A 27623-nucleotide genomic window follows, 5' to 3' on the forward strand; every position below is an offset into this window, starting at 1 on the left:
TTACACCCTTCCTACCCTCCACCCCTCTTCTTTCTGTAATCCATTCATAACAGACACTGAAACGACTAATTCCTGATGAGGTAGGTCTGTTGTGTTTTACAGTAACTGCCTTTGATTCTTTCATCTATGATTGAACTTTTGAATCAATGTATTAAACATTAAGGGCTTAATTTACTGACATCCTATATATAGCAAATACCAGTTTATGTGCATTTTCTAAGCTTTTGTGCATTGAGTTGGAGAATGTTTTGTGGTGGATTTACATGGCAGCAGGTGGTAACTGGATGTAGACAACAGTATGTAAATGAGGATTTTGCATCTGTTAATGAGTATAAGTGCAAAATAAAATGCAATCAGCCACTTGCAGGTATGTGTACAATAAGACAAACACATTTTAACTGAAAATGTCTTTTATTGAACATTTGCCAAATCAAAAATGAATGTGCTTTGAAAATGATCTGTCTGTTGGGTTTGGCACAGCTGCATAAATAAAGATAATTTGGATTTTATTAATTAATTTAAGTTACTCTGCTGTAAATGGACTCTGTGTCCTTGTCTGTATATTGTGGTTAGTCCAGGAGTCAAACCCCTAAATTTTGATGAACTTTGTTTTGTCAGATAAAGTTGTGTTCTCTGTTGATTCATGTAGCCTAGGGATAGGTAAACAAGGATTAGGGGGGGTGCTCAGTGATATCTCTTGGGCAACTTTGGATATTAACCCCTTTCTGTTGGATACGCTCGATTTCTGTAAAAAGTCAATTTTCTCCATTTCGCAAAAGAAGTGAGTTAATAAAAGGCTTAAATATGCTTGGGGTTTTGAGTGTGTCCAAATAATTTTTAATTTCTTAATTAGGTCAATTAACCATTTTCTAGTCATTTGCATTACTAGTAGCCTGGGTGTCATCAGCTGAGCGTACCAGTTTAATTTGGTCACTCAGTCTTACTATAGACACCACTTAACTGCAGTTTTTCCTGTTGAAGCACGTTTGCCATTCCATTGTTTTAAGTTTTCAATTCAGTAAAAGAAGTCATATCTTACGTTTCGTCAGTTTCAAAGGCAACAAATGTAAGTACATACACTATAGCAGAACTAGAATGATACCTTTATTTTTCTGATACCCTCATTGTGGTTTTTAAAGCCATAATAATAATCAGCTTAAGCCAACATCTTTAATTAGTGTCTGCTGCCATCTTTTAGCAGATCACCAAACTTACTGCGTCATTTCTGTTGTGTGCTGGTTCCTCTGAGGTTTGTTAATGAATACATATAAACAAGAGTTCAATTACCTCAATTTTCAGAAATAAAAGTTTGCTTTGAAACTCTGAACAGATTATGCATGTAAGAAAAATATTTCTACAGCTGACTCTAGTGTGAATATAACACTGAAGATCAGGTGAACCTTGGTAGCTTCATGATAAGAGCAACATCCGGATAATCTAGGGATCCTGGTTAATTCCAACTCTTTTTTTTGGTGTTTCTATGCGTTATCATTATCACGTATGTGTGATGCCTTGAGTGGTTAAAAGACCATATTGGTAAACAATAAAGGGTTTTTCCTTTTTACAGATTTGAAAGTTGGTACTGTTGCGGACTTTGTCATGAACTTCAATAAAAGAATAGGCTCCTACATGACCAGCAGTGATGTCTATCTCATTCTTGACAGATATAAGTACAGCATAAAGTCCACTATGAAAGATGGCAAGGAGACGGGTGTTACTAGGAAGCATCATTTGCTTCGGACAACAAAGTTGCCTGCACAGAAGGTGGTCTTGTCTTCTGTTGAAAACAAGAAACAGTTGATCCATATCCTCTGTGAAGAGCTGACACAAGACAGGATTTTTGATCTTCAGAGTACGAGACCACAAGTTTGGTAGTGACTGGGGAGGATCCTTGCCATGTTGAAATCAGAAAGAAAGAAAGGACTCGATTTGATCTTGAAACTCACCAGGAAGAAGCTGATGTCATAATTGTCCAACAAGTGCTGAAGTGTGTCAGGGAGGCCCAGCAAATATGTGTGATTTCAGATGATACTGATGTATTTGTTTTGCTACTTCATCACTACCAAATGGCAGGACTGGAACTGCCACTTACCATGGAATCCCCTAGCAAGGAAAGGGCAATACTGGATATCAAGTTGACACTGGCTAAGCATAAGGAAATAGTTAAGAACCTTCTTCCTGCACATGCTATATCAGGATGTGACACAGTGGCATGTTACTTTGGAAATGGACAAGGGAAAGTCATCAAAACCCTAAAAGATGGATATGATCTGTCAGCAGTAAGGAATATGGATGCACCCCTCCAGCAAGTAATTGATCAAGCAACAAGTTTCATCTCAGGGACAGCACAGACATGTCTCACACTCGACTTCTGATGTGGGGAATAAAGAATGGCAAATGCCATTCATCTTCACCAAACTTGGCTACTCTTCCACCAACAAGAGATGCCTTTATAGAAAACGTGAAGCGGGCAATGTTGTGGCAAAATGTCAATGTTGACCCTACGAAATTGGACCCAGAAGCATTTGGTTGGAAGAAGGACACAGACAACAAATCATTGACCCCAATCACTTTACCGAACAACACAAAACCTGCTCCAGACTACTTTTTGGAAATGATCCGATGTGTCTAACACCAAGAGATGTAGCTGTAAACCCTTACCTTGTACAATGTTTTGTGCATGCTTCAAGGTAGGATGCTCAAGACAGCAGTAGCCTGAACTAGCCATCATGCATAGCACTGTGTTTAACACCATTGTGTTAAATTCAATACAATGGTGAACAGGCCAGTAAGGCTAAAAACATACATTATATCCTATTCCAGAAGAGATGGCAGTTTTCGACTGTTGGTTACCTGTTGTCTGAAAATCTTGCAAATATTTTGACAAATTCACTATTGGAAATGGCTGGAAAAGGGTTAATTCATTCAGTTTTGATCAACATTTTATTCAGCACTACTGCAATTTCTGTAAAAGTATGTGAATAAATATCAGAGAAGGAAAACTTGATGCATTTGATATGAGTTTTTACCAAGGAAATGTGTGAACTAGGCGTTATGTCATGATTTGACCGTGTTGGGTATAAAGGGGTTAATATCCAGAGTTGCCCAAGGGATATCACCGAGCACCCCCCTGATTCTTATCAAGCTACCCTGATGCTACAAAAATCAACAGCGAAAAAAACTTTATCCAACAAAATCAGGTTTGACCCCATGACTCCTGGACTAGGTGAACATAAATGAGAGATGTGGTAGTCGGAGCTGTCCAGCACCTGGAGGTGCTGGAACAGCCGGATTTTATCTTTACAGGTTGTCCATCCATCCAGCAATCTATAAAGGTAAGATCCTGATAGACATATAATGTTTTTGAAGAGGGCAAAATATATCTATTTCATTTGCATTTCTTTTTTTAGGCAGTGGATGTTTCATTTTGTTAAAAATAGGTAGCTATAAATTGACTGTGATATTGTCTGTGTTAAATAAGAGAAGACAATTGAATGGAAATGCAACAAAGCATACGGCGCAGAATGACTCTATGTATTTTGACCCCGGTTATGTCATACGGTTGTCTAATCACAACTTGACTTTTGGCTTTTTCAAATGGCTTTTTTTTTTTTTTACAAATTAAAATGCCATATTTTACAAAATCACATTTATATGTAAACACCAACACACACCTCACATTAACGTGTAGGTTTTTACATAGAATGAATGAGTCAACCAATCAGTGTTAGCGGAGGCTCATTTGACCCATAATCCCTTTGGCATCTGTGTTTGTTACAAAACTTCAGAATTGGTGCATTATTTAAAATTAAAAGATATGTGTTATATTTTAACTTTGTACAAATTACAGAATTGACATTAGTGGAGTTATTCTGTCCGCATTGTGATGGAGAAATAAATCTCCTGCTACCCTGCTTGGAATTTACATGACATTTTCTGTATTTTTTCCCCGTAATTGCAGTTTTGCACAATACATGTTAAAATGGCACTCCAGACTATTTGAAATTTCTCAACAGTTAAGAATACAGCTTCCCGCTGCAATGCATTTTCTATTGGAGTATGTAACCCATTCAGAAACGGTTAGATTGACATTTATATACTGAAGAATATATCGCAATTTATGCTGCTACTATACTTCAGATTATTTTAGGTGATGCTGCCTAGCCCTAGTCTGTATATTAGTTATTAGGCCTCTTGTGATAATTACTATATCAGCTTATCATTTGATCTATATAAAGATGATCGTGATAATTTTGCTAGCCTCGATGTGTTGTCCTTTTCACGTGTGTTTGCTTCTGTAAATCACCAACATTTTGACAAGTTGTGCTGCTTCTGTCCCTCTCATCTTTTGCTCTCTGCAGTAGGGTGGGTAAACCTGCTCTGTGTGTGGGAGTTGCTGCAACAGTGAGCCAGAGCTCAAAGTGAAATGATGGCATTATTCCACCCAGGATCTCAGGATCTTTGGAGGAATGAATGGAATTGGTTAACTTACCCTTTTCTTCCAAACTATGAACCTAAAAGCCAAAGTGTACCTGTATGCCCCAGTTTGAGATCAGACCACTGCATGTGGGTTTAGGCAGACAACGCCACCAACTAACTACAAAAGTTGACATTTTGTATGAATTGGTCTAAGATTTAACAGATGGGATGGTTGCCTATTAGCATACATTGACGATTTAAATGTTTTTATGAGATGCTGTCATTTGTGCAAAAATCAAACAAACTTGTGAGTGAATCTAAAACCCATACAGGGGTTTGCATTTGAAAACTTTAAAGTAGGCCTGTCCATCTCTGCTCCTGGATGGCCACCTGTCCTGCATAGTTTCCATGTCTCCCTGCTCTTGCCACACCTTTTCAATTAACGTTTGTGTTTCCCAACTCTTGACTGGCTGAGCACACCTGACTGAGTTAATTAGCTGTGGCTGGAGTAGAGAGAGTTGTAAAACATGCTAGGCAGGTGCCCTCCAGGAGCAGGGTTGGAGAGGTGTGCTTTAAATAATTGTCAGAAAAAAAAACAAAAAACGCTGGAATACATGAAAATACAGTGAAGACAGTCAGTCTTCTTAGGGGTTGGGTGCATCGAAGTCAGACTTAAACGCAGTGTAATGACTGAAGAATTGTAAACTAAAAGATTTGTATAATATATCGTTGATAATTAGATGACATAATTTTAAAGCTGCATTTTGCCCTAAAATCATTCTGATGTCTGCTAATTTTTTTACGTGGGTGTATCTACAGAGGTACTGCGGGAAGACCATAATATTAACTTTATTTTTGTACCACTTTCCAGATGCATTAGTACTTGCCTGAGCAGGCACAAGGTTCAGTAAAAGGGGAGCTTACGTCTAGCCTTCAGCACAGGATGGCATGGAGAAGACATAACACACACTTGCTGATCTGAATCATATCAGTACACACATTCCATTCTCAACACCTGATATTTTGTAATAAATATTTCCGTGCTTTGAACCTGATATGCATCACGCAGCAGGCTGCGTCAAATGGAGTTGAAAATAGCAAATACTATCTGCTCCGTTCACATGAGTGTGCAGTTCCTCTGCTCATAACTGCTTTAGTGTCACTACTCTAGATTGAGATTTATGCTGGTATTACTTTAGAAACAATTCACCATGACAATGAATCTGTATTTTATACTATTACGTAAACAACTCGCATGTGGAAAGGTGTTGTGCAATTCATGACACCACTAAAAGTTTTTTATTTTACAGTAGTGTTCAGAATAATAGTAGTGCTATGTGACTACAGGTTTTGAGTATATTTCTTGTTGTCACATGGGAAACAAGGTACCAGTAGATTCGATAGAGTCTCACAAATCCAACAAGTCCAAGCATTCATGATATGCACACTCTTAAGGCTATGAAATTGGGCTATTAGTAAAAAAAAAAAAAAGTAGAAAAGGGGGTGTTCACACTAATAGTAGTGTGGCATTCAGTCAGTGAGTTTGTCAGTTTTGTGGAACAAACAGGTATGAATCAGGTGTCCCCTATTTAAGGATGAAGCCAGCACCTGTTGAACATGCTTTTCTCTTTGAAAGCCTGAGGAAAATGGGACGTTCAAGACATTGTTCAGAAGAACAGCGTAGTTTGATTAAAAAGTTGATTGGAGAGGGGAAAACTTATACGCAGGTGCAAAAAATTATAGGCTGTTCATCTACAATGATCTCCAATGCTTTAAAATGGACAAAAAAACCAGAGACGTGTGGAAGAAAACAGAAAACAACCATCAAAATGGATAGAAGAATAACCAGAATGGCAAAGGCTCACGCATTGATCAGCTCCAAGATGATCAAAGACAGTCTGGAGTTACCTGTAACTGCTGTGACAGTTAGAAGACACCTGTGTGAAGCTAATTTATTTGCAAGAATCCCCCGCAAAGTCCCTCTGTTAAATAAAAGACATGTGCAGAAGAGGTTACAATTTGCCAAAGAACACATCAACTGGCCTAAAGAGAAATGGAGGAATATTTTGTGGACTGATGAGAGTAAAATTGTTCTTTTTGGGTCCAAGGGCTGCAGACAGTTTGTGAGATGACCCCCAAACTCTGAATTCAAGCCACAGTTCACTGTGAAGACAGTGAAGCATGGTGGTGCAAGCATCATGATATGGGCATGTTTCTCCTACTATGGTGTTGGGCCTATATATCGCATACCAGGTATCATGGATCAGTTTGGATATGTCAAAATACTTGAAGAGGTCATGTTGCCTTATGCTGAAGAGGACATGCCCTTGAAATGGGTGTTTCAACAAGACAATGACCCCAAGCACACTAGTAAATGAGCAAAATCTTGGTTCCAAACCAACAAAATTAATTCCTCGCAGATGTGAAGAAATCATGCAAAACTGTGGTTATACAACTAAATACTAGTTTAGTGATTTACAGGATTGCTAAAAAAGCAGTTTGAACATAATAGCTTTGAGTTTGTAGCGTCAACAGCAGATACTGCTATTATTGTGAAAACCCCCTTTTCTACTTTTTTTTTTTTTTTAGTAATAGCCCAATTTCATAGCCTTAACAGTGTGCATATCATGAATGCTTGGTCTTGTTGGATTTGTGAGAATCTACCGGATCTACTGATACCTTGTTTCCCATGTAACAATAAGAAATATACTCAAAACCTGGATTAATCTTTTTAGTCACATAGCACTACTATTATTCTGAACACTACTGTATAAAGTAGCCTGACAATTACAATGTCCTACTCTAGCAATTAAAACTAGTGGCTATCATAATGCACAGTGCACACAGGAGTGAAGACAACAAAATTGTGGTACAGTACTCTGAATCTTTATGGAATTAAGTCCAGGTGATAAAATCTCAAGTTAAATGTTTTTGAAAAGGTGTCCTTGTACTTTAAATGTGACATCATAAAAGAGAGGCAGATGAAAGAAAGCATGTTTTGGCAGTAGTATTTACTTTAGACTTGACAGCTAAATTCATTTTCTTCTACTTCAGACTGGAAGCAGGACACAGAACCCACCAAATCCACTGTAACCAAAGCCCCTAGCTTTACAGTATCTGTTGATAACTCCTCTATCCTGCCCTCCCCCAGGTTAAGCATCTGGGTGTCATCCTTGACAGCACACTCTCTTTCACATTTCGCATCAATAACAACCCGCTTGGCTTACTTCCACCTCCGCAACATCAGCTGCCTTTGCCCCTCTCTCAAGCCTCATACTGCTGCTATCCTGGTTCAGTCTCGTCACTTCACGGCTTGACTACTGCAATTGCCTTTTATTTGGCCTTCCCCACACATCTCTCCATAAAATATAGCTAGTTCAAAACTCCACAGCACGCATTATTACAAGGACCCCCTTTACTCACCACATCACAGCTGGACTGCAGCAGTTCAACTAGCTTCCCACACCGCATACACTACAAAATACTGCTCCTAACATTCAAAATCATTCACAGTCTTGCCCCTCCTCCTTACTGTCTGACTTAATCCTCTTCCTCCCAACTCTTCTGTACTTTGCTGCACGGTGAAACTGTCTGATAAGACCGATTGTTTAAGTTGTGCACATATCATTCATCACAGAACCTACTGTGGACAAACTGTATCTGCATGAATTACCGACCAATTCCCATTTAAGTCAAAATGGGAGCCTTGCTACTGTCAAGACATGAAGTGTGTAAAATGTCTGAAGAGGATTAATTCACCTTGGTATACCTGCCCACTCACTCCAATCTTCCTCTTCCATCCATCTCACCGTTTTATCTGTCTGCCTTTTTACAATGGGGAGCAGAGCATTTAGATGCTCTGCTCCCCAGCTTTGGAACTCACTCCCTCCTGACCTTCACAACACTAACTCACTTCCTCTGTTTAAATCTGGACTCAAAACACATCTTTTTCGTAATACATACTCTCTCTAATCCTCTGTACAGTTCTGTATTTCTTGTAATGTGTTTTGATTTTATTACTGCTATTTTAATGTATGTTTTAAATTATGTATTGTAAGGTGACCTTGAGTTTCTTGAAAGACACCCTGAAATAAAATGTATTATTTTTAGAGTCACTTTGCCTTCTAGTGTTTGCAACTGATACTTGTAATACTACAAGTCAAGTCTGGGAGCATGCCCTGGTGCCATGTGTGTCTTGCCACAACCATGACACCATGGAACTACCTTGGGTCCTGGATGGCAGCCACCCAGGCAGACAACCGACCCATCATGGAGAGTGTAACACTGCACAGAACTGTAAATGATGTTTGTGAACAAATATTACTGTTGACAAAGTGGTGTTGGCGATGGCTCTGGGATAGTTGGCAATGTAGAAGAACAAAGCAGAGTTAATTGGAGGAAGATCTGATATATTCTTCTAGTGAAGTTCCACTGCAAATCATCTTGCTCACACAGCCAAAAGCAAGTTTGGCAGGTGTGTGCAGGAATATGATTAGGTATTACTAAAGCTACTCTAAAATGTAGCTGTAAAATGTAAATCTAAAATGTAAATTAACCTGAATGAATGAATGAACGAAACTGTTGCTCTAATTGATGCAACACACATCAATAGCAGAAGTCCAACAAAAATTCAAGTCATTTCACATTGCCCCATTGCTGTTACAGTGTGGCTGATTGCGATAGGTGGAGGGATCAGAAACACTTGAAAGAAAATATAAATCTCTATTGCTTGAAACATGGGTATTTGCTTTGAAAGTGCCTCAAAGTAAATATTTTTTTACAGTTTCTCATTTTGCTATAAATGATGTCAGCAATGAGTGCACATATTGACTAGTAATGACTAGGCCATTCAAATCCCAGGAAACAGAATGACTCTGAAAGTCAGTCTTGGTGGTTGTCAGATTTAAGTGTGTATTGACTTTTTTGTGTGGATGGTCTGTCTGTTTATTCTGTTGTAGAAAATTGCATAATGGATGCTGAAATGTTTTTGAGTGATGACAGATTAAGTTTATGGCAGATCCATCTAAGAGATGTGTTGTTTAGGAATTGCTACCTCATTTATAGATGGTGTGCAGGTGAAGCCATGGATTACATGATAGGTGGTCACGCAGCCATACTGGACGACAACTTCCACATTGCATGAATGTGCTCTTTTGCTTTATTTATGACTGTCTACACAAATGATACCAACATGATGTTTCATTGCTGTGCATACGATTGCACAGGCCGTTAAAAGAAGGGCTCTGGGGTACTTTTTTTTAAAATTGTTTTCTTGCTGATAAAGAGCATGTGAAAAGTGACTGTTTTAAAGTTCGCCGTCGCATCTTTATGCAATTTTTTAATTTGTCCCTCAATGAGCTCTTTCTACTATCAATCAACCTCCAAACCAGAGGTAAAGTGTACAGCTTCCTCCATGAACTGCCGGTCATTTGAGCAACTTTGTAGTTTTTTGAGTCCATGTTCATATTTGTGGATATGTCTGCCAAACATATTGGATCCATGATCGAAATGTAATCAGTGTGTGCACTGCAAAAACCTTTAAAATATGATGGGAGATAAAGGAGTGAAACGGTAATTAACAGCCTGTCTTTTAATAAAGGAAATATGGTATCCACTTTCCTTGAATTGTACGTATAGTGTCAGTGCTGAAATTTAACTTTGTACCTTTATTACTTGGCACGTCCAGACTGCTCTGTCCGGTATATGCGAGGGTTTTTTTAATGGAAATGCATTGCAAACAGACAGGTTGTTTTGTTTGATGTGAGCGAAAATCCATTATATATGATGGTTTATTATATGGAAAACCATACAAAAGCATTGGAATGTTTGGCCAGTGAGTGCGAGTATCTGGTTTATTCGATGACGGTTTAGGTGAGTTTTCCTACTCTGGCTTTTATTACCGAGATGTCATCAGTAACACGACTGATGACCACATTATCCACCCACCCAGCCGTGAAAACGCTGTAGGCATCAAAACTTTAATAAGCCTCCAGAGCTGCTCCTGTGTGGGGTGATGGAGTGTTGATAAAGTAGTTGAAAATGTCTGCATACCGCACATCTGGCTTCTGCTCAAAATCAATAAAACTGGTGAACTTCACGAGCGAAATGTTGCAGGAATCCATGTTGATTCTCTGTATTTTCTCTAAATACCTCTTCTGATGTTCAAGATCGAGCACTTTAGCTACATTGTATAAATTAGCTTGGCCGTCCACCGACTATCCAGCATCAGCCATGCTGTGATGTACACGAAGCTTGCTGTCCAGTATGGCTGTGTACACAAAACCAGGTGTTGTGTGTGACGCCACTTACCTGAAGTGTGATGGACTGTTTGTTTCTGTTTTCCATTTTCTTAACTCTTTCCTCTAACCTGCATTTTATTCTGTTGGTCTAGCTGGAGCGTTTCACCAGCATGAGGATCAAAAAGGACAAGGAGAAGCCCGGTCATGTGCCAGCTCAGCGTCACTCTTCAGCTGCCAGCTACGAGATCAGTGCCCAGAGTGCCATGCTTCATGATCTTTCTGATGATTATGTCCTGGAACTATTTGAACAGATGCTGGTGAGAATGTTGTTAGCATGTACAACGTGTATTAATCCACATAAATCAATAGGTGAACAAAAAAACATGTATTGAAGAAAATATAGTGTACATCACTATACAATTCACATTTTAAAACATTTGTGTAATGCTAAAAATGTCATCTATTGTGGTTTTTGTGTTTGTTTCTCATATGTTTTAAATTGGTGAAAAATTTGTAGTACTATTATACAACACAGAAATCTATTCAGGGAAAAAACTCTTTGAGGTTTGAATGAATGAATGAAAACTGTTTATTTCGAACATTTGATACAACAACAATTACAAGATAGATCAGTAAAGACAACAACAAAAAAGTTCCTACTGTGTACCCAACATGTCCGAAAAGGGGTAGGGTGAAGCATCAGCTTATTTATCCCTACCCCTTCTTCCCCACAACCAGTAATACCCTTTGCCACATATACACATAGATTCCTACACACCTAAACCGATATCAATATATATATATATATATATATATATATATATATATATATATATACAGACACATATATACACATATACACACATATACATATATACATATATATACACAAACATAAATATACACCTACACATACCTACTTACATACAAAATACTATATATTTACAAGCCGAAGCAAAAAACAAAAACACCCTAACCCTCATTACCCTTCCTCCTCCCTATACCTAGAAAAAACCATATTTTTGTACCGCTGTTTGAACTGGTTCATGCTTGGACATTGCTTGAGCCCCACTCCCAATCTGTTCCACATCCTCACCCCACAGACAGAAATACAGAAACCTTTTAATGTTGTTCGTGCCCACTGATGCTTTAAATTAAATTTCCCCCTCAGACTGTAATCCCCTGATCTGTTAAAAAACATATTTTTAATATTTGCTGGAAGTAAATTGTTTATTGCTTTATACACAATTTGTACTGTTTGAAAATGAACCAAGTCTGTGAATTTTAAGAATTTGGATTGTAAAAATAGTGGATTTGTATGATCTCTATAGCCAGTATTATGAATAATTCTTATAGCTCTTTTCTGCATTACTGATAGTGATTGTGTTGTACCTTTATAAGTATTACCCCATACCTCTGCACAGTACTGTAAATATGGTAAAACCAGTGAGCAGTAAAGAATGCGGAGTGAGTTGTGGTCCAGAATATGTTTCGCTTTGTTTAGAACTGAAATGCTTCTTGACAGTTTACTTTGTATATGTTTTATATGAGTCTTCCAGTTTATCTTATCATCTATTATCACCCCCAGAAACTTATTTTCATGTACCCTTTCAATATCTACCCCCTCGACTTGTAACTGAACCTGTATGTCTGTATTACAATAGCCAAATAACATGTATTTTGTTTTACTTACGTTTAATGATAATTTGTTTCTGTGAAACCATATTTTCAATTTTCCCATTTCTATACTGATCCTCCTCAGTAAGTCCTGCAAATCCCCCCCTGAACAAAAAATGCTTGTGTCATCTGCAAATAATACTAATTTTAATATTTTGGAAACATTGACAATATCATTTATATAAATTAGAAACAGTTTTGGACCCAATACTGACCCCTGTGGGATGCCACAAGCATTGTCCAAGCATGATGATGTATATTCCCCCAACTTCACAAACTGTTTTCTGTTACTTAAGTAGCTTCTCACCCAGTGCAACACCAACCCCCTAATCCCATACTGTTCAAGTTTATTGATTAATATATCATGATTGATTGTATCAAAAGCCTTTTTAAGGTCTATAAATATTCCAACTGAATGTCATTTGTGGTCTATGGCGTTTGTAATCTCCTCAACTGATTCTATTAATGCAAGTGATGTTGAACTATGTGCTCTGAATCCATATTGACTATCAGTAAGTAATTTATGTTTATTTATGAATTTGTCTAATCTATTATTGAATAACTTTTCTAATAATTTTGAAAATTGTGGAAGCAAAGAAACAGGTCTATAATTTGTGAAGTGGTGTCTATCCCCAGTCTTATACAGCGGCACAACCTTAGCTATTTTCATTTGATTGGGAAATTTACCGGTTTGAAATGATAAGTTACAGATGTATGTTAATGGTTCTACAATCCATTCAATGACCTGTTTTACCACCACCATATCAATTTCATTTAAATCGGTAGATGTTTTATATTTACAATTATTCACAATGTCTATAATTTCTTTTCCATCCACTGCTGTGAGGAACATTGAACAGGGATTTATTTCTATGAGATTATTATCCCAATCCTCAGGTTGGGAATCGGGAATTTTTTCTGCCAAGCTTGGTCCAATATTTACAAAAAAATTATTAAAACCGTTGACTACCTCATCCTTATTTTCCTTCTTGACATTATTATCAATGAAATACTGAGGGTAACTCTGTTTTTTATTACCATTTTTGATAATGCTATTTAATATATCCCATATTCCTTTAATATTGTTTTTGTTATTATATAATATGTTACTATAATATTCCTTCCTACATACCCGTATAATATTAGTTAATCTATTTTTGTATTTCTTATATCTATTTTCTGCCTCTTTAGTCTTTAGTTTTATGAATTCTCTATACAGTGTATTTTTCTTATTACATGCATTTCGTAACCCTTTCGTCATCCATGGTCGAGCTTGGATTTTTTGTTTTCTGTAGTCTTGTTTAATTGGACAATTTTTATCATATAATGATGTAAATATTTGTAAAAAAGTTTCATATGCACTATCAACATCACTTTCACTGTATACCTTTTGCTCCTGTAAATCCTTCTTTAGTGTGTTTATGTTTTCCTCTGTCCGCACTCGCCTGTATTTTATTTTCTCCTCTGGCTGATTCTGCCGATGGTTTCTATTATAAACGATGAAAACTGGTAGATGATCACTAATGTCATTGATTAATAATCCACTCACAGTGTTATTCTCAATATCATTGCTGAATATATTATCAATTAAGGTAGCACTATGGGATGTAATTCTGCTTGGCCTGGTGATTTTTGGAGGTTTGAAATAATTAAAGTTTTTCAAAGGCATGTAGTTTCATGGAATATGGATTATGTATGTTAACACACACACACACACACACACACACACACACACACACACACACACACACACACACACACACACACACACACACACACACACACACAAAAACGCTCTTGTGATCAGAAGTTGCTACTAAATGGAAGGATTAAAGATTTCATTTGCTGTGACTGATTTCCTTCAACTGGACTCCAGAAAGGCCAGGAAAAGAGAAAACATGATATTTTTGTTTCAGATGTTCCCAATTTCTTCTACAACCCCCAATAAGAAAAAGATGGGACGATATGGAAAACATTAAAAGAAAAACACTGCATTGATCCGTACATTTACTTTGATGTCTATTTTACATACCGCCTTTGCAGATAGCATGAATAAAAGATATTTTATGTTTTCTGTGGTCAGCTTTATGTAATTTGTTAATATACATTCATTCATATATTTAAAAACTGCCACACATTCCAAAAAAATGTTGGGACGGGGGCAATTTGTAAGGACTAAATCATCAGTTTTACAGCCATTTTTTGTGAGATAAGTCAGGGGATGGATACATGAACATTTCCATATCCATCCCGTGACTTGTCTCTCAAAAGCTGGATTAATGCATGTCTTTCTCTTTTTGTATTTTCTGATTTTTCTGATTTTGAGTTGTACATTATATCCTATAGGAAGCAGCCACTATTATGGGGTGCTATGAAAAGAGCGGAGCAAATTATGACATGGCCTTTTGTGTGTGTGTGTATTTGTGTGTGTATGTGTGTGGGGTGCTTTGGCCTACAGGTTTTTAATTGTAACATGTTCTTGACAATGCATTCTTTACTTGTCTCTTTATTCTACTTTTTTTTCTCTAGGTGGATATGAACTTAAATGAGGAGAAACAGCAGCCTCTAAGAGAAAAGGACATCATAATCAAACGGGAGATGGTTTCCCAATACCTCCACACCTCTAAAGCTGTCAGTACTGAAAATAAGTAAAAGCTATTGAATGTTGTCCCAAAATGAACAGGGTACATCCCTCTAGAATTTGTTAAAATTGAATTTGCTACAATCTCCATAATTATTCATTTGCCCAGATACAGTTGTTCACAACGCTACTATGCTGTTACGTAATGTAATATATATATGGGCCCAACATTTATTACTGTTACGACGAGCCTAAAATCAATAATGTTTAAGATGTAGCAACTCTGCTGGTGTGATGTCAGATGAAATGAATTTCCAATTCAAGGAAAACCGTGGCTCTCCCTAGAAATTTACAGTATGGTGATGCTGTATGTCTGGGAAGGGTGCAGCAATGCAGGGGGAGATTTGGAGGGGGTGGAGATCAAGCTGGTGGAAGATATAACATGTTACTAATGTTTAAGATGTAATAACTATATATGTATATCAGTGATATTGCTCAGGGTCACACCAAACATCTTCTAACAACCCTAATTCAGAAGAAGTTTAGATGGTTAAAAAAAATCTGTGATGTTTTGTGTTGTTAACGTCATTTTTTTTTATATACATCCATTCTTCATTTCAGGCGTGTAACACATTCCAGTTAGCGGTGGTAGTTAGCACTGGAAGTAATGAGGTTTAAAAAAATGTTATTTCGAGTAGGTGATGGTTAATGTAAATCCAGGAATGGATACAAGAACATTTCCAAGTCTTAATATCTCTTGGAGTTGATTTAAATCAGCCGATGATAAATAGAAACTGTGGTACTATGAGAACTTTTCCTTCAAACCAATTTGCGTCAATAAACAGAGATAATAAATAAAGCAAGCTAGTGGGGAAGATTGAATCAGTTGAATGGGAAAGTGTGTCCAAATGTCTGACTGGTACTGTAGGACAAAGTCAAGCCGAGATTTATTCTGTTTTTGTTTAAGAAGTTTAATGCATACAAGTGTAATCACTGGTGAATTATAGTGTTGACAACATATTAAAGACATTTTTTTGACCAGCAGCTTTTCTCATGGTTGGGTAAATGTCAGTTGAAAAACGGCAGGTATAATTTTATGTGGTGCTGAGCACAGATGGCAAGTACTGTATGTCATTTGACTCTGAAATCACCCTATTATGGGGTAATCTTTCCAATACTGGCTTTTATGCATGCATGAGCATTTCATCCAATTTCAACCTGTCAAAAGGAAAAATGTAAATGCAGAGTATGAATGTATGCATATTTGACCACTGTGTTTGTTCATTAGGGACAAGACCAGAAGGAGAGCTCCAGATCTCCTATGATGTACATCCAGGAATTAAAGTCAGAGTATCGAGACTCACAGTTGTTGAGCTGTCTGGAATCTCTCCGGGTTTCACTCAATAATAATCCTGTGAGGTAAAATGCTCAACATTAATATGCTAACATCAAGGCTCTGTTCAAATGAATTAAATCAACAATAAAACATTGCCAGAGGATTAATTAATTAATTTTTTTCTTAAACTTAAGCTGTTTGCTGTTGTTCAAGTGATATCATTACATATACAACCCCTGGCAATAATTATGGAATCACCGGCCTTGGAGGATGTTCATTCAGTTGTTTAATTTTGTAGAAAAAAAGCAGATCACAGATATGACACAAAACTAAAGTCATTTCAAATGGCAACTTTCTGGCTTTAAGAAACACTATAAGAAATCAGGAAAAATAATTGTGGCAGTCAGTAACTGTTACTTTTTTAGACCAAGCAGAGGGAAAAAAATATGGACTCACTCAATTCTGAGAAATAAATTAAGGAATCACCCTGTAAATTTTCATCCCCAAAACTAACACCTGCATCAAATCAGATCTGCTCGTTAGTCTGCATCTAAAAAGGAGTGATCACACCTTGGAGAGCTGTTGCACCAAGTGGACTGACATGAATCATGGCTCCAACACGAGAGATGTCAATTGAAACAAAGGAGAGGATTATCAAACTCTTAAAAGAAGGTAAATCATCACGCAATGTTGCAAAAGATGTTGGTTGTTCACAGTCAGCTGTGTCTAAACTCTGGACCAAATACAAGCAACATGGGAAGGTTGTTAAAGGCAAACATACTGGTAGACCAAGGAAGACATCAAAGCGTCAAGACAGAAAACTTAAAGCAATATGTCTCAAAAATCGAAAATGCACAACAAAACAAATGAGGAACGAATGGGAGGAAACTGGAGTCAACGTCTGTGACCCAACTGTAAGAAACTGCCTAAAGGAAATGGGATTTACATACAGAAAAGCTAAACGAAAGCCATCATTAACACATAAACAGAAAAAAACAAGGTTACAATGGGCTAAGGAAAAGCAATCGTGGACTGTGGATGACTGGATGAAAGTCATATTCAGTGATGAATGTCGAATCTGCATTGGGCAAGGTGATGATGCTGGAACTTTTGTTTGGTGCCGTTCCAATGAGATTTATAAAGATGACTGCCTGAAGAGAACATGTAAATTTCCACAGTCATTGATGATACGGGGCTGCATGTCAGGTAAAGGCACTGGGGAGATGGCTGTCATTACATCATCAATAAATGCACAAGTTTACGTTGATATTTTGGACATTTTTCTTATCCCATCAATTGAAAGAATGTTTGGGGATGATGAAATCATTTTTCAAGATGTTAATGCATCTTGCCATAGAGCAAAAACTGTGAAAACATTCCTTGCAAAAAGACACATAGGGTCAATGTCATGGCCTGCAAATAGTCCGGATCTTAATCCAATTGAAAATCTTTAGAAGTTGAAGAAAATGGTCCATGACAAGGCTCCAACCTGCAAAGCTGATCTGGCAACAGCAATCAGAGAAAGTTGGAGCCAGATTGATGAAGAGTACTGTTTGTCACTCATTAAGTCCATGCCTCAGAGACTTTTTCTACAAAATTAAACAACTGAATGAACATCCTCCGAGGCCGGTGATTCCATAATTTTTGCCAGGGGTTGTAGTCCTGGTTGTATATTGTTAAGACAGGGACTTCGTTTTTCTAGAAATACTTATCTTACAAAAAGTTCTTCTGTTCTTCAAAACAAAGTTTTATACTCCCATTGTTGGAGGAAGTTCATTTCTGTGGCCCTCTGTGAGTTGTGATGAAATAGACAAAACTTTGAGGAATATTTTGTGATTTCAAAGTAGATACTATAAATAAAAAGTCAGCAGCAGCTGCACAACATCTTAGCATGCAAGGGATAGAGTCAAATTGATAGAAGCTTCTTGAATGCTGTGATCCTGCAGTTTATCATCCAAGCAGGCCAACTTTGATGGAGATAAAGCGGTCTTATATAGTTTGTCCTGTGGGCAAAGCATTCTGAAAGTCACCACTGTTCACACTAAGTAAACAGCTTTACAGGGATGATAAATCTCTGTAAATCTGTTTTTATTCAACTATTGTGCCACATCCTTCTCCATGCAGAGACCCCACACTGTCACAAGTCTTCAAACAGCTGTATGTAGCTAGTATCGAGAATTGTACTCCGCAGGAAGTAGATTTCTTGCTCAGCTTATTTATTTATTTTTTTTTTTTTAATGTAGCAGGTAGAAATTAAGGTTGTACATATTACTTATAATTAATTATTAATATATTAATGGCTCAGTCTGTAATTATTTGAGCCTACACTGTTCAGTACATAAGAGCTGTTTGTAACTTAAAGTAGAGGTTAGTATCCTCAGGATGAAATATGCTGCTTTAAAAAAAAATGATTGAAGCTTTTATCATCAAACTCACATTCCGCAAATATACATATAAAATAGGCCAGATTGAAAACAATCAGAATATAAGAAGTGAGTCTTAGACTTATCGCAAAAATTAATAAATCAGTTAAAATACATGCATTTAAACCAGTGCAATCTCAGCCTATAATACTAGTGTGCGCAGCTCACAATGGGGATTTGAAAGTGCAGCAATGACCCTTTTTTCAGACTCATCCACGCATTGCATAAACTTAAGCATTAGGTTTCTTAAAAATGCTTTGAAAGTGCACACTCCTACAGTAACAAAAACATCTGATTGGCACGCCCACACTTTGGGTACTCCATGATGGATTCTCATGGCATCATTGAATGGCTACTTGCAACCTCTGCCTGCTAGATTTTTTTGTAATTTAACCACAGATGGGCAGTGTACAGTGGTGTGCGACATGCTTTAAACAGCCACTTTCACTTGTGTGGAACAGAGACTAAACTTGCATGCAGTATTTGCCTGAGAATATAGCTTACAACATTGTATAGGTCATGTCATCATTCATTTGATCCGTTATAAAATGACTAAGGGATTTGATCCTTTTTAACGACCTCAAGACTATAGTTGGATAATTTGAATGCTGGAAATTTGAGCCATTTGTCCTGCTTGGTTTTACTTATTAATATAGCACTTTTGCTGGTGTTATATTTCATATCATATTAGACACCATATTTAGTACATATAATAAAGAGCTGCTGCAAACCCTCACTACCTAGACTGAGAATTACAAGCTCATTTGTATACGTAAGATGCTTTCTTCAACATTTTAACACTCACACACCCAGTGTTACGGGCTCTCTGTTGCATAAACAGATCATCAGCATACAGTGCATCCAGAAAGTATTTAGTGCTTCACCTTTTCCACATTTTATGTTACAGCCTTATTCCAAAATGGATTAAATTAATTTTCTTTTCCTCAAAATTCTACACACAATACCACGTAATGACAATGTGAATTTTATTTATTTATTTATTTTTTTAGATTTTTGCAAATTTATTCAAAAAGAAAAAAAATCCCTGAGAAATCACTTGTGCATACGTGTTAACAGCCTTTGCCATGAAGCTCAAAATTGAGCTCAGGTGCATCCTATTTCCATTGATCACCCTTGAGATGTTTAGATGGAGTTCACCTGGGGTAAATTCAGTTGATTGGACTTGATTTGGAAAGTCACATACCTGTCTACATATAAGGTCTCACGGTTGACAGTGCAACTGGAAGCACAAACCAGTTAAAGGAATTGTCTGTAGACCTCCGAGACAGGATTGTCTCGAGGCACAAATCTGGGGAAGGATACAGAAATATTTCTGCTGCTGTGAAGGTCCCAATGACAGCAGTGGCCTCCATTATCCGTAAATGGAAGATGTTCGGCTCTACCTACTCTTCCTAGAGCTGGCTGCCCGTCTAAACTGAATGATCGGGGGAGATGGGCCTTAGGCAGTTAGGTAACCAAGAACCTGATGGTTACACTGTCAGAGGTCCAGCATTCCTCTATGGAGAGAGGAGAACCTTCCAGAAGGACAGCCATCTCTGCATCAATCCACCAATCAGGCCTGTATGGTAGAGTGGCCAGACGGAAGCCACTCCTTAGTAAAAGGCACATGGCAGCCTACCTAGAGTTTGCCAAAATGTACCTGAAGGACTCTGACCATGAGAAACAAAATTCCCTGGTCTTTGCCAAAATGTACCTGAAGGACTCTGACCATGAGAAACAAAATTCCCTGGTCTGAGGAGAAAAAGATTGAACTCAGGCATCTTGTTTGGATGAACCCAGGCACCAGTAAAGCATGGTGGTGGCAGCATCATGCTGTGGGGATGTTTTTCAGCAGCAGGAACTGGGAGACTAGTCAGGATTGAGTGAAAGATGAATGCAGCAACATACAAAGACGTTCTGGATGAAGACCTGCTCCAGAGCACTCTTGACCTTCAACTGGGGTGACTGTTCATCTTTCATCAGGGCAGTCAATCAATCAATCAATTTTTTTTTATATAGCGCCAAATCACAACAAACAGTTGCCCCAAGGCGCTTTATATTGTAAGGCAAGGCCATACAATAATTATGTAAAACCCCAACGGTCAAAACGACCCCCTGTGAGCAAGCACTTGGCTACAGTGGGAAGGAAAAACTCCCTTTTAACAGGAAGAAACCTCCAGCAGAACCAGGCTCAGGGAGGGGCAGTCTTCTGCTGGGACTGGTTGGGGCTGAGGGAGAGAACCAGGAAAAAGACATGCTGTGGAGGGGAGCAGAGATCGATCACTAATGATTAAATGCAGAGTGGTGCATACAGAGCAAAAAGAGAAAGAAACAGTGCATCATGGGAACCCCCCAGCAGTCTACGTCTATAGCAGCATAACTAAGGGATGGTTCAGGGTCACCTGATCCAGCCCTAACTATAAGCTTTAGCAAAAAGGAAAGTTTTAAGCCTAATCTTAAAAGTAGAGAGGGTGTCTGTCTCCCTGATCTGAATTGGGAGCTGGTTCCACAGGAGAGGAGCCTGAAAGCTGAAGGCTCTGCCTCCCATTCTACTCTTACAAACCCTAGGAACTACAAGTAAGTCTGCAGTCTGAGAGCGAAGCGCTCTATTGGGGTGATATGGTACTACGAGGTCCCTAAGATAAGATGGGACCTGATTATTCAAAACCTTATAAGTAAGAAGAAGAATTTTAAATTCTATTCTAGAATTAACAGGAAGCCAATGAAGAGAGGCCAATATGGGTGAGATATGCTCTCTCCTTCTAGTCCCCGTTAGTACTCTAGCTGCAGCATTTTGAATTAACTGAAGGCTTTTTAGGGATAAATGCATGAATTAGTTTTTCAGCATCACTCTGAGACAAGACCTTTCTAATTTTAGAGATATTGCGTAAATGCAAAAAAGCAGTCCTACATATTTGTTAATATGCGCTTTGAATGACATATCCTGATCAAAAATGACTCCAAGATTTCTCACAGTATTACTAGAGGTCAGGGTAATGCCATCCAGAGTAAGGATCTGGTTAGACACCATGTTTCTAAGATTTGTGGGGCCAAGTACAATAACTTCAGTTTTATCTGAGTTTAAAAGCAGGAAATTAGAGGTCATCCATGTCTTTATGTCTGTAAGACAATCCTGCAGTTTAGCTAATTGGTGTGTGTCCTCTGGCTTCATGGATAGATAAAGCTGGGTATCATCTGCGTAACAATGAAAATTTAAGCAATACCGTCTAATAATACTGCCTAAGGGAAGCATGTATAAAGTGAATAAAATTGGTCCTAGCACAGAACCTTGTGGAACTCCATAATTAGCTTTAGTCTGTGAAGAAGATTCCCCATTTACATGAACAAATTGTAATCTATTAGACAAATATGATTCAAACCACCGCAGCGCAGTGCTTTTAATACCTATGGCATGCTCTAATCTCTGTAATAAAATTTTATGGTCAACAGTATCAAAAGCAGCACTGAGGTCTAACAGAACAAGCACAGAGATGAGTCCACTGTCCGAGGCCATAAGAAGATAATTTGTAACCTTCACTAATGCTGTTTCTGTATTATGATGAATTCTAAAACCTGACTGAAACTCTTCAAATAGACCATTCCTCTGCAGATGATCAGTTAGCTGTTTTACAACTACCCTTTCAAGAATTTTTGAGAGAAAAGGAAGGTTGGAGATTGGCCTATAATTAGCTAAGATAGCTGGGTCATGTGATGGCTTTTTAAGTAATGGTTTAATTACTGCCACCTTAAAAGCCTGTGGTACATAGCCAACTAACAAAGATAGATTGATCATATTTAAGATCGAAGCATTAAATAATGGTAGGGCTTCCTTGAGCAGCCTGGTAGGAATGGGGTCTAATAAACATGTTGATGGTTTGGATGAAGTAACTAATGAAAATAACTCAGACAGGACAATCGGAGAGAAAGAGTCTAACCAAATACCGGCATCACTGAAAGCAGCCAAAGATAACGATACGTCTTTGGGATGGTTATGAGTAATTTTTTCTCTAATAGTTAAAATTTTGTTAGCAAAGAAAGTCATGAAGTCATTACTAGTTAAAGTTAATGGAATACTCAGCTCAATAGAGCTCTGACTCTTTGTCAGCCTGGCTACAGTGCTGAAAAGAAACCTGGGGTTGTTCTTATTTTCTTCAATTAGTGATGAGTAGAAAGATGTCCTAGCTTTACGGAGGGCTTTTTTATAGAGCAACAGACTCTTTTTCCAGGCTAAGTGAAGATCTTCTAAATTAGTGAGACGCCATTTCCTCTCCAACTTACGGGTTATCTGCTTTAAGCTACGAGTTTATGAGTTATACCACGGAGTCAGGCACTTCTGATTTAAAGCTCTATTTTTCAGAGGAGCTACAGCATCCAAAGTTGTCTTCAATGAGGATGTAAAACTATTGACGAGATACTCTATCTCACTTACAGAGTTTAGGTAGCTACTCTGCACTGTGTTGGTATATGGCATTAGAGAACATAAAGAAGGAATCATATCCTTAAACCTAGTTACAGCGCTTTCTGAAAGACTTCTAGTGTAGTGAAACTTATTCCCCACTGCTGGGTAGTCCATCAGAGTAAATGTAAATGTTATTAAGAAATGATCAGACAGAAGGGAGTTTTCAGGGAATACTGTTAAGTCTTCTATTTCCATACCATAAGTCAGAACAAGATCTAAGATATGATTAAAGTGGTGGGGGGACTCATTTACATTTTGAGCAAAGCCAATAGAGTCTAATAATAGATTAAATGCAGTGTTGAGGCTGTCATTCTCAGCATCTGTGTGGATGTTAAAATCGCCCACTATAATTATCTTATCTGAGCTAAGCACTAAGTCAGACAAAAGGTCTGAAAATTCACAGAGAAACTCACAGTAACGACCAGGTGGACGATAGATAATAACAAATAAAACTGGTTTTTGGGACTTCCAATTGGATGGACAAGACTAAGAGTCAAGCTTTCAAATGAATTAAAGCTGTGTCTGGGTTTTTGATTAATTAATAAGCTGGAATGGAAGATTGCTGCTAATCCTCCGCCTCGGCCCGTGCTACGAGCATTCTGACAATTAGTGTGACTCGGGGGTGTTGACTCATTTAAACTAACATATTCATCCTGCTGTAACCAGGTTTCTGTAAGGCACAATAAATCAATATGTTGATCAATTATTATATCATTTACCAACAGGGACTTAGAAGAGAGAGACCTAATGTTTAATAGACCACATTTAACTGTTTTAGTCTGTGGTGCAGTTGAACGTGCTGTATTATTTTTTCTATTTGAATTTTTATGCTTAAATAGATTTTTGCTGGTTATTGGTGGTCTGGGAGCAGGCACCGTCTCTACAGGGATGGGGTAATGAGGGGATGGCAGGGGGAGAGAAGCTGCAGAGAGGTGTGTAAGACTACAACTCTGCTTCCTGGTCCCAACCCTGGATAGTCACGGTTTGGAGGATTTAAGAAAATTGTCCAGATTTCTAGAAATGAGAGCTGCTCCATCCAAAGTGGGATGGATGCCGTCTCTCCTAACAAGACCAGGTTTTCCCCAGAAGCTTTGCCAATTATCTATGAAGCCCACCTCATTTTTTGGACACCACTCAGACAGCCAGCAATTCAAGGAGAACATGTGGCTAAACATGTCACTCCCGGTCCGATTGGGCAGGGGCCCAGAGAAAACTACAGAGTCCGACATTGTTTTTGCAAAGTTATACACCGATTCAATGTTAATTTTAGTGACCTCCGATTGGCGTAACCGGGTGTCATTACTGCCGACCTGAATTACAATCTTACCAAATTTACGCTTAGCCTTAGCCAGCAGTTTCAAATTTCCTTCAATGTCGCCTGCTCTGGCCCCCGGAAGACAATTGACTACGGTTGCTGGTGTCGCTAACTTCACATTTCTCAAAACAGAGTCGCCAATAACCAGAGTTTGTTCCTCGGCGGGTGTGTCGTCGAGTGGGGAAAAAACGGTTAGAAATGTGAACGGGTTGGCGGTGTACACGGGGCTTCTGTTTAGAACTACGCTTCCTCCTCACAGTCACCCAGTCGGCCTGCTTTCCCAGCTGCTCGGGATCTGCCAGAGGGGACCTAATGGCTGCTAAGCTACCTTGGTCCGCACCGACTACAGGGGCCTGGCTAGCTGTAGAATTTTCCACGGTGCGGAGCCGAGTCTCCAATTCGCCCAGCCTGGCCTCCAAAGCTATGAATAAGCTACACTTATTACAAGTACCATTACTGCTAAAGGAGGCCGAGGAATAACTAAACATTTCACACCCAGAGCACAAAAGTGCGGGAGAGACAGGAGAAGCCGCCATGCTAAATCGGCTAAGAGCTAGTAGCTGCGCTAAGCTAGCGGATTCCTAAAAACACGCAAAGTGAATAATGTGTAAATAATTTAGAGGTGATTCAGCAGAAGGAGTGCTTTAGTTAAGGCACGTGAAGATTACACTGGGAAACAAATCGTTATCTACATATCTCGATCAATCTAACTGCGCAGATTAAACAGCTAACAGATACAGCAAAACACCGCTGTGCTCCGGAACAGGAAGTGATACAATACCGCAGTGAGAGCCAACCACCAGTAGAGGCAAGCAAGAGTGTGAATGACCCTAAACACAGCCAAGACATCAAAGGAGTAGCTTCAGAGTGGCTTCAGGATAACTCTGTGAATTTCCTTAAGTGGCCCAGCCAGAGCCCACACCTGAGTCCAGTTGAACATTTCATTTTTGGAGAGATCTGAAAATGGCTGTGCACTGACACACCCGATCCATCCAGATGGAGCTTGAGAGGTGCTGCAAAGAGGAATGGGCAAGACTGCCCAAAGATAGGTGTGTCAAACTTGTGGCATCATATTCAGTGTTGTTGCTGCCAAAGGTGCATCAACAAAGTAGAGGTAAGGGTGTGAATACTTATGTACAAGTGATTTCTTAGTGCTTTATTTTTAATAAATTTGCAAAAGTTTAAAAAAAAACTTTTTATATTGTCATTATGGGGTGTTGTGAGTAGAATTTTGAGGAGAAAATGGAAGTTACTCCATTTTGGAATAAGACTGTAACATAAAATGTGGAAGAAGTGAAGCACTGTGAATAATTACTGGATGCACTGTAAAAATTAAATAACACTGGGGCCAAAATTTCTCTCTGCTGGACACATTACAATTGTATTGGCTCACTGTGTCTACTTTATTTCAGGCAAGGAGGACACTGTTGTCTCATTTTAAAATGGGTCAAGCAGCCAAATCAAAGAGTTGTGTCAACAGAAAAAATAAAAATATCTAAGATGAAAGTTTTGGACAAAGCTACTAGTAATTAAGTCCCTTCGGCTGCTCCCTTGCTTTTTCATTTGGGGTTGCCACAACAGATCCAAGGTGGATCTGCATGTTGAATTGGCACAGGTTGGTTTGGCACTGGATCCCCTTCCTGTCGGAACTCCACGTTGCATGGACAAATGTGGCAGGCATTGTATTTGAACCGGGAAAGCTTCCACACTGAAACCAAGCACACTAACCACTTGGCCATGGTTTCAAATATTGTTTCAGCACAAACTGAAAGTAATTGGCATTCACTTGCTGTCTTCTGTGTGTGTGTCTTAGAGCACCTGTCTGTCATTATGAGAAGATAGAGCTCCTGTGGGGCAACTTAATGTTTAGACACAGACCATGATTTGAGGCTGTAAAATTATCAAGAGTCAGTGTGATACATAATGTAACATGCACTGATAAACATTTTCTCACTACAAAATTAGTTCCTTTCTATTTCTGCTTCAGAATTTCTACAATATGCAAATGGAAAGTGTTTGTTGTCTAAAAATAATGTGGTTATATTTTAAATTTGTATTTGGCAAGAACCACTCTACACCTTTTCAGGCATAAAAACTTATTATGTTAACAAGTTTTCAAAACAGAAACTGGTACATTAGCCTGGAAATGAAATACATATTGTTAAACAAATGTTAAACATTTTAAAAACAGCATTTTAACTGTTTGTGTTGTGGCCTTGTCATTTCCAGTTGGGTGCAGAACTTTGGAGGAGAGGGCTTGGCTCTGTTGTTGAACCTACTCAGAAGACTGCAGGAGGAGAAAGAGGAGTACTCGTAAGACTTTTTAATCGCAAGATTAGATGAAAGTATCTTTCAGTAATGTGGTATTAACACCTGTCTTCTTTTCTTCTGCCAACTAGAATTATGGGAGTGAAATGTCAACACGAGATCATTCGCTGTCTCAAAGCCTTTATGAATAACAAGGTAAGATGATGTACATGACAAAACCCTCAATTAAGACAGCATTTCTTGTTCCTCTACAAATTGCAGTGATGTGAAAGGTGACTGATGTTTTAGCTAATGTAGAAGAAACTTTCATGAAAGATTTACTGCCATAATTATCTCTTACCAGATTTATACTTAAATAATGACGCTGATGGCACTGCCATTGTGACTTCGTTTTCTGTCCTTTTCTCCACTGGAGTGCAGATGCATAGTTGAGTGCACTCTTTGAAACCACTGATTCTGTGCAACCACATGGAATTCTGCTAGTGAATGGTCTTAAATAGTCACTGATATGTTTTAACAATGCACTTTTAAGACTGTATCAATTTGATGTGATGCTGTGCCATTCTGTATTATAGAATAAGTTGTTTTAAGCTCTTACAACCCCTGTCAACAATTGGAATAAATAAATAAAAGCATTCAAGATATATTAATGAATCAAAAAAGGTCTATAAATAAAAATGCTGATATTGTTCAAAATTGTTGTAATTTGATTAAAAAGAAGAAAAAAAAAACATTCCACATAGTTTCTTTGTAATTTGCCATAGTTTTCAAATGCTCCATTATTTTATGGTATTGCCAAGTACTTAAATGGCCTTTGAGAAAGCGGAATATCAATTATGCTCACTGGTTATCATTGTCAATTGATTGGTTATATTATAATGTTGCTATGGTGTTCAATTTCATGAT

The 27623-nt window shown here is 38.2% G+C and overlaps 1 protein-coding gene across 1 annotated transcript in view; it reads left to right on the forward strand.

Moving 5' to 3' along the window:
- Positions 1–27623, forward strand: part of LOC117519815 (protein diaphanous homolog 1-like) — a 307697-nt gene that overhangs the window by 64213 nt on the left and 215861 nt on the right. The window contains exons 2-7 of the mRNA XM_034181058.1: positions 54–80; positions 10811–10975; positions 14865–14966; positions 16205–16335; positions 26679–26762; positions 26849–26912. Coding sequence (XP_034036949.1) covers positions 54–80; positions 10811–10975; positions 14865–14966; positions 16205–16335; positions 26679–26762; positions 26849–26912 — 573 coding nt within the window. The remainder of the gene's footprint in view (positions 1–53; positions 81–10810; positions 10976–14864; positions 14967–16204; positions 16336–26678; positions 26763–26848; positions 26913–27623) is intronic.

Source organism: Thalassophryne amazonica, chromosome 11 (genome assembly GCF_902500255.1).
Source record: "Thalassophryne amazonica chromosome 11, fThaAma1.1, whole genome shotgun sequence".
NCBI classification, from domain to species: Eukaryota; Metazoa; Chordata; class Actinopteri; order Batrachoidiformes; family Batrachoididae; genus Thalassophryne; species Thalassophryne amazonica.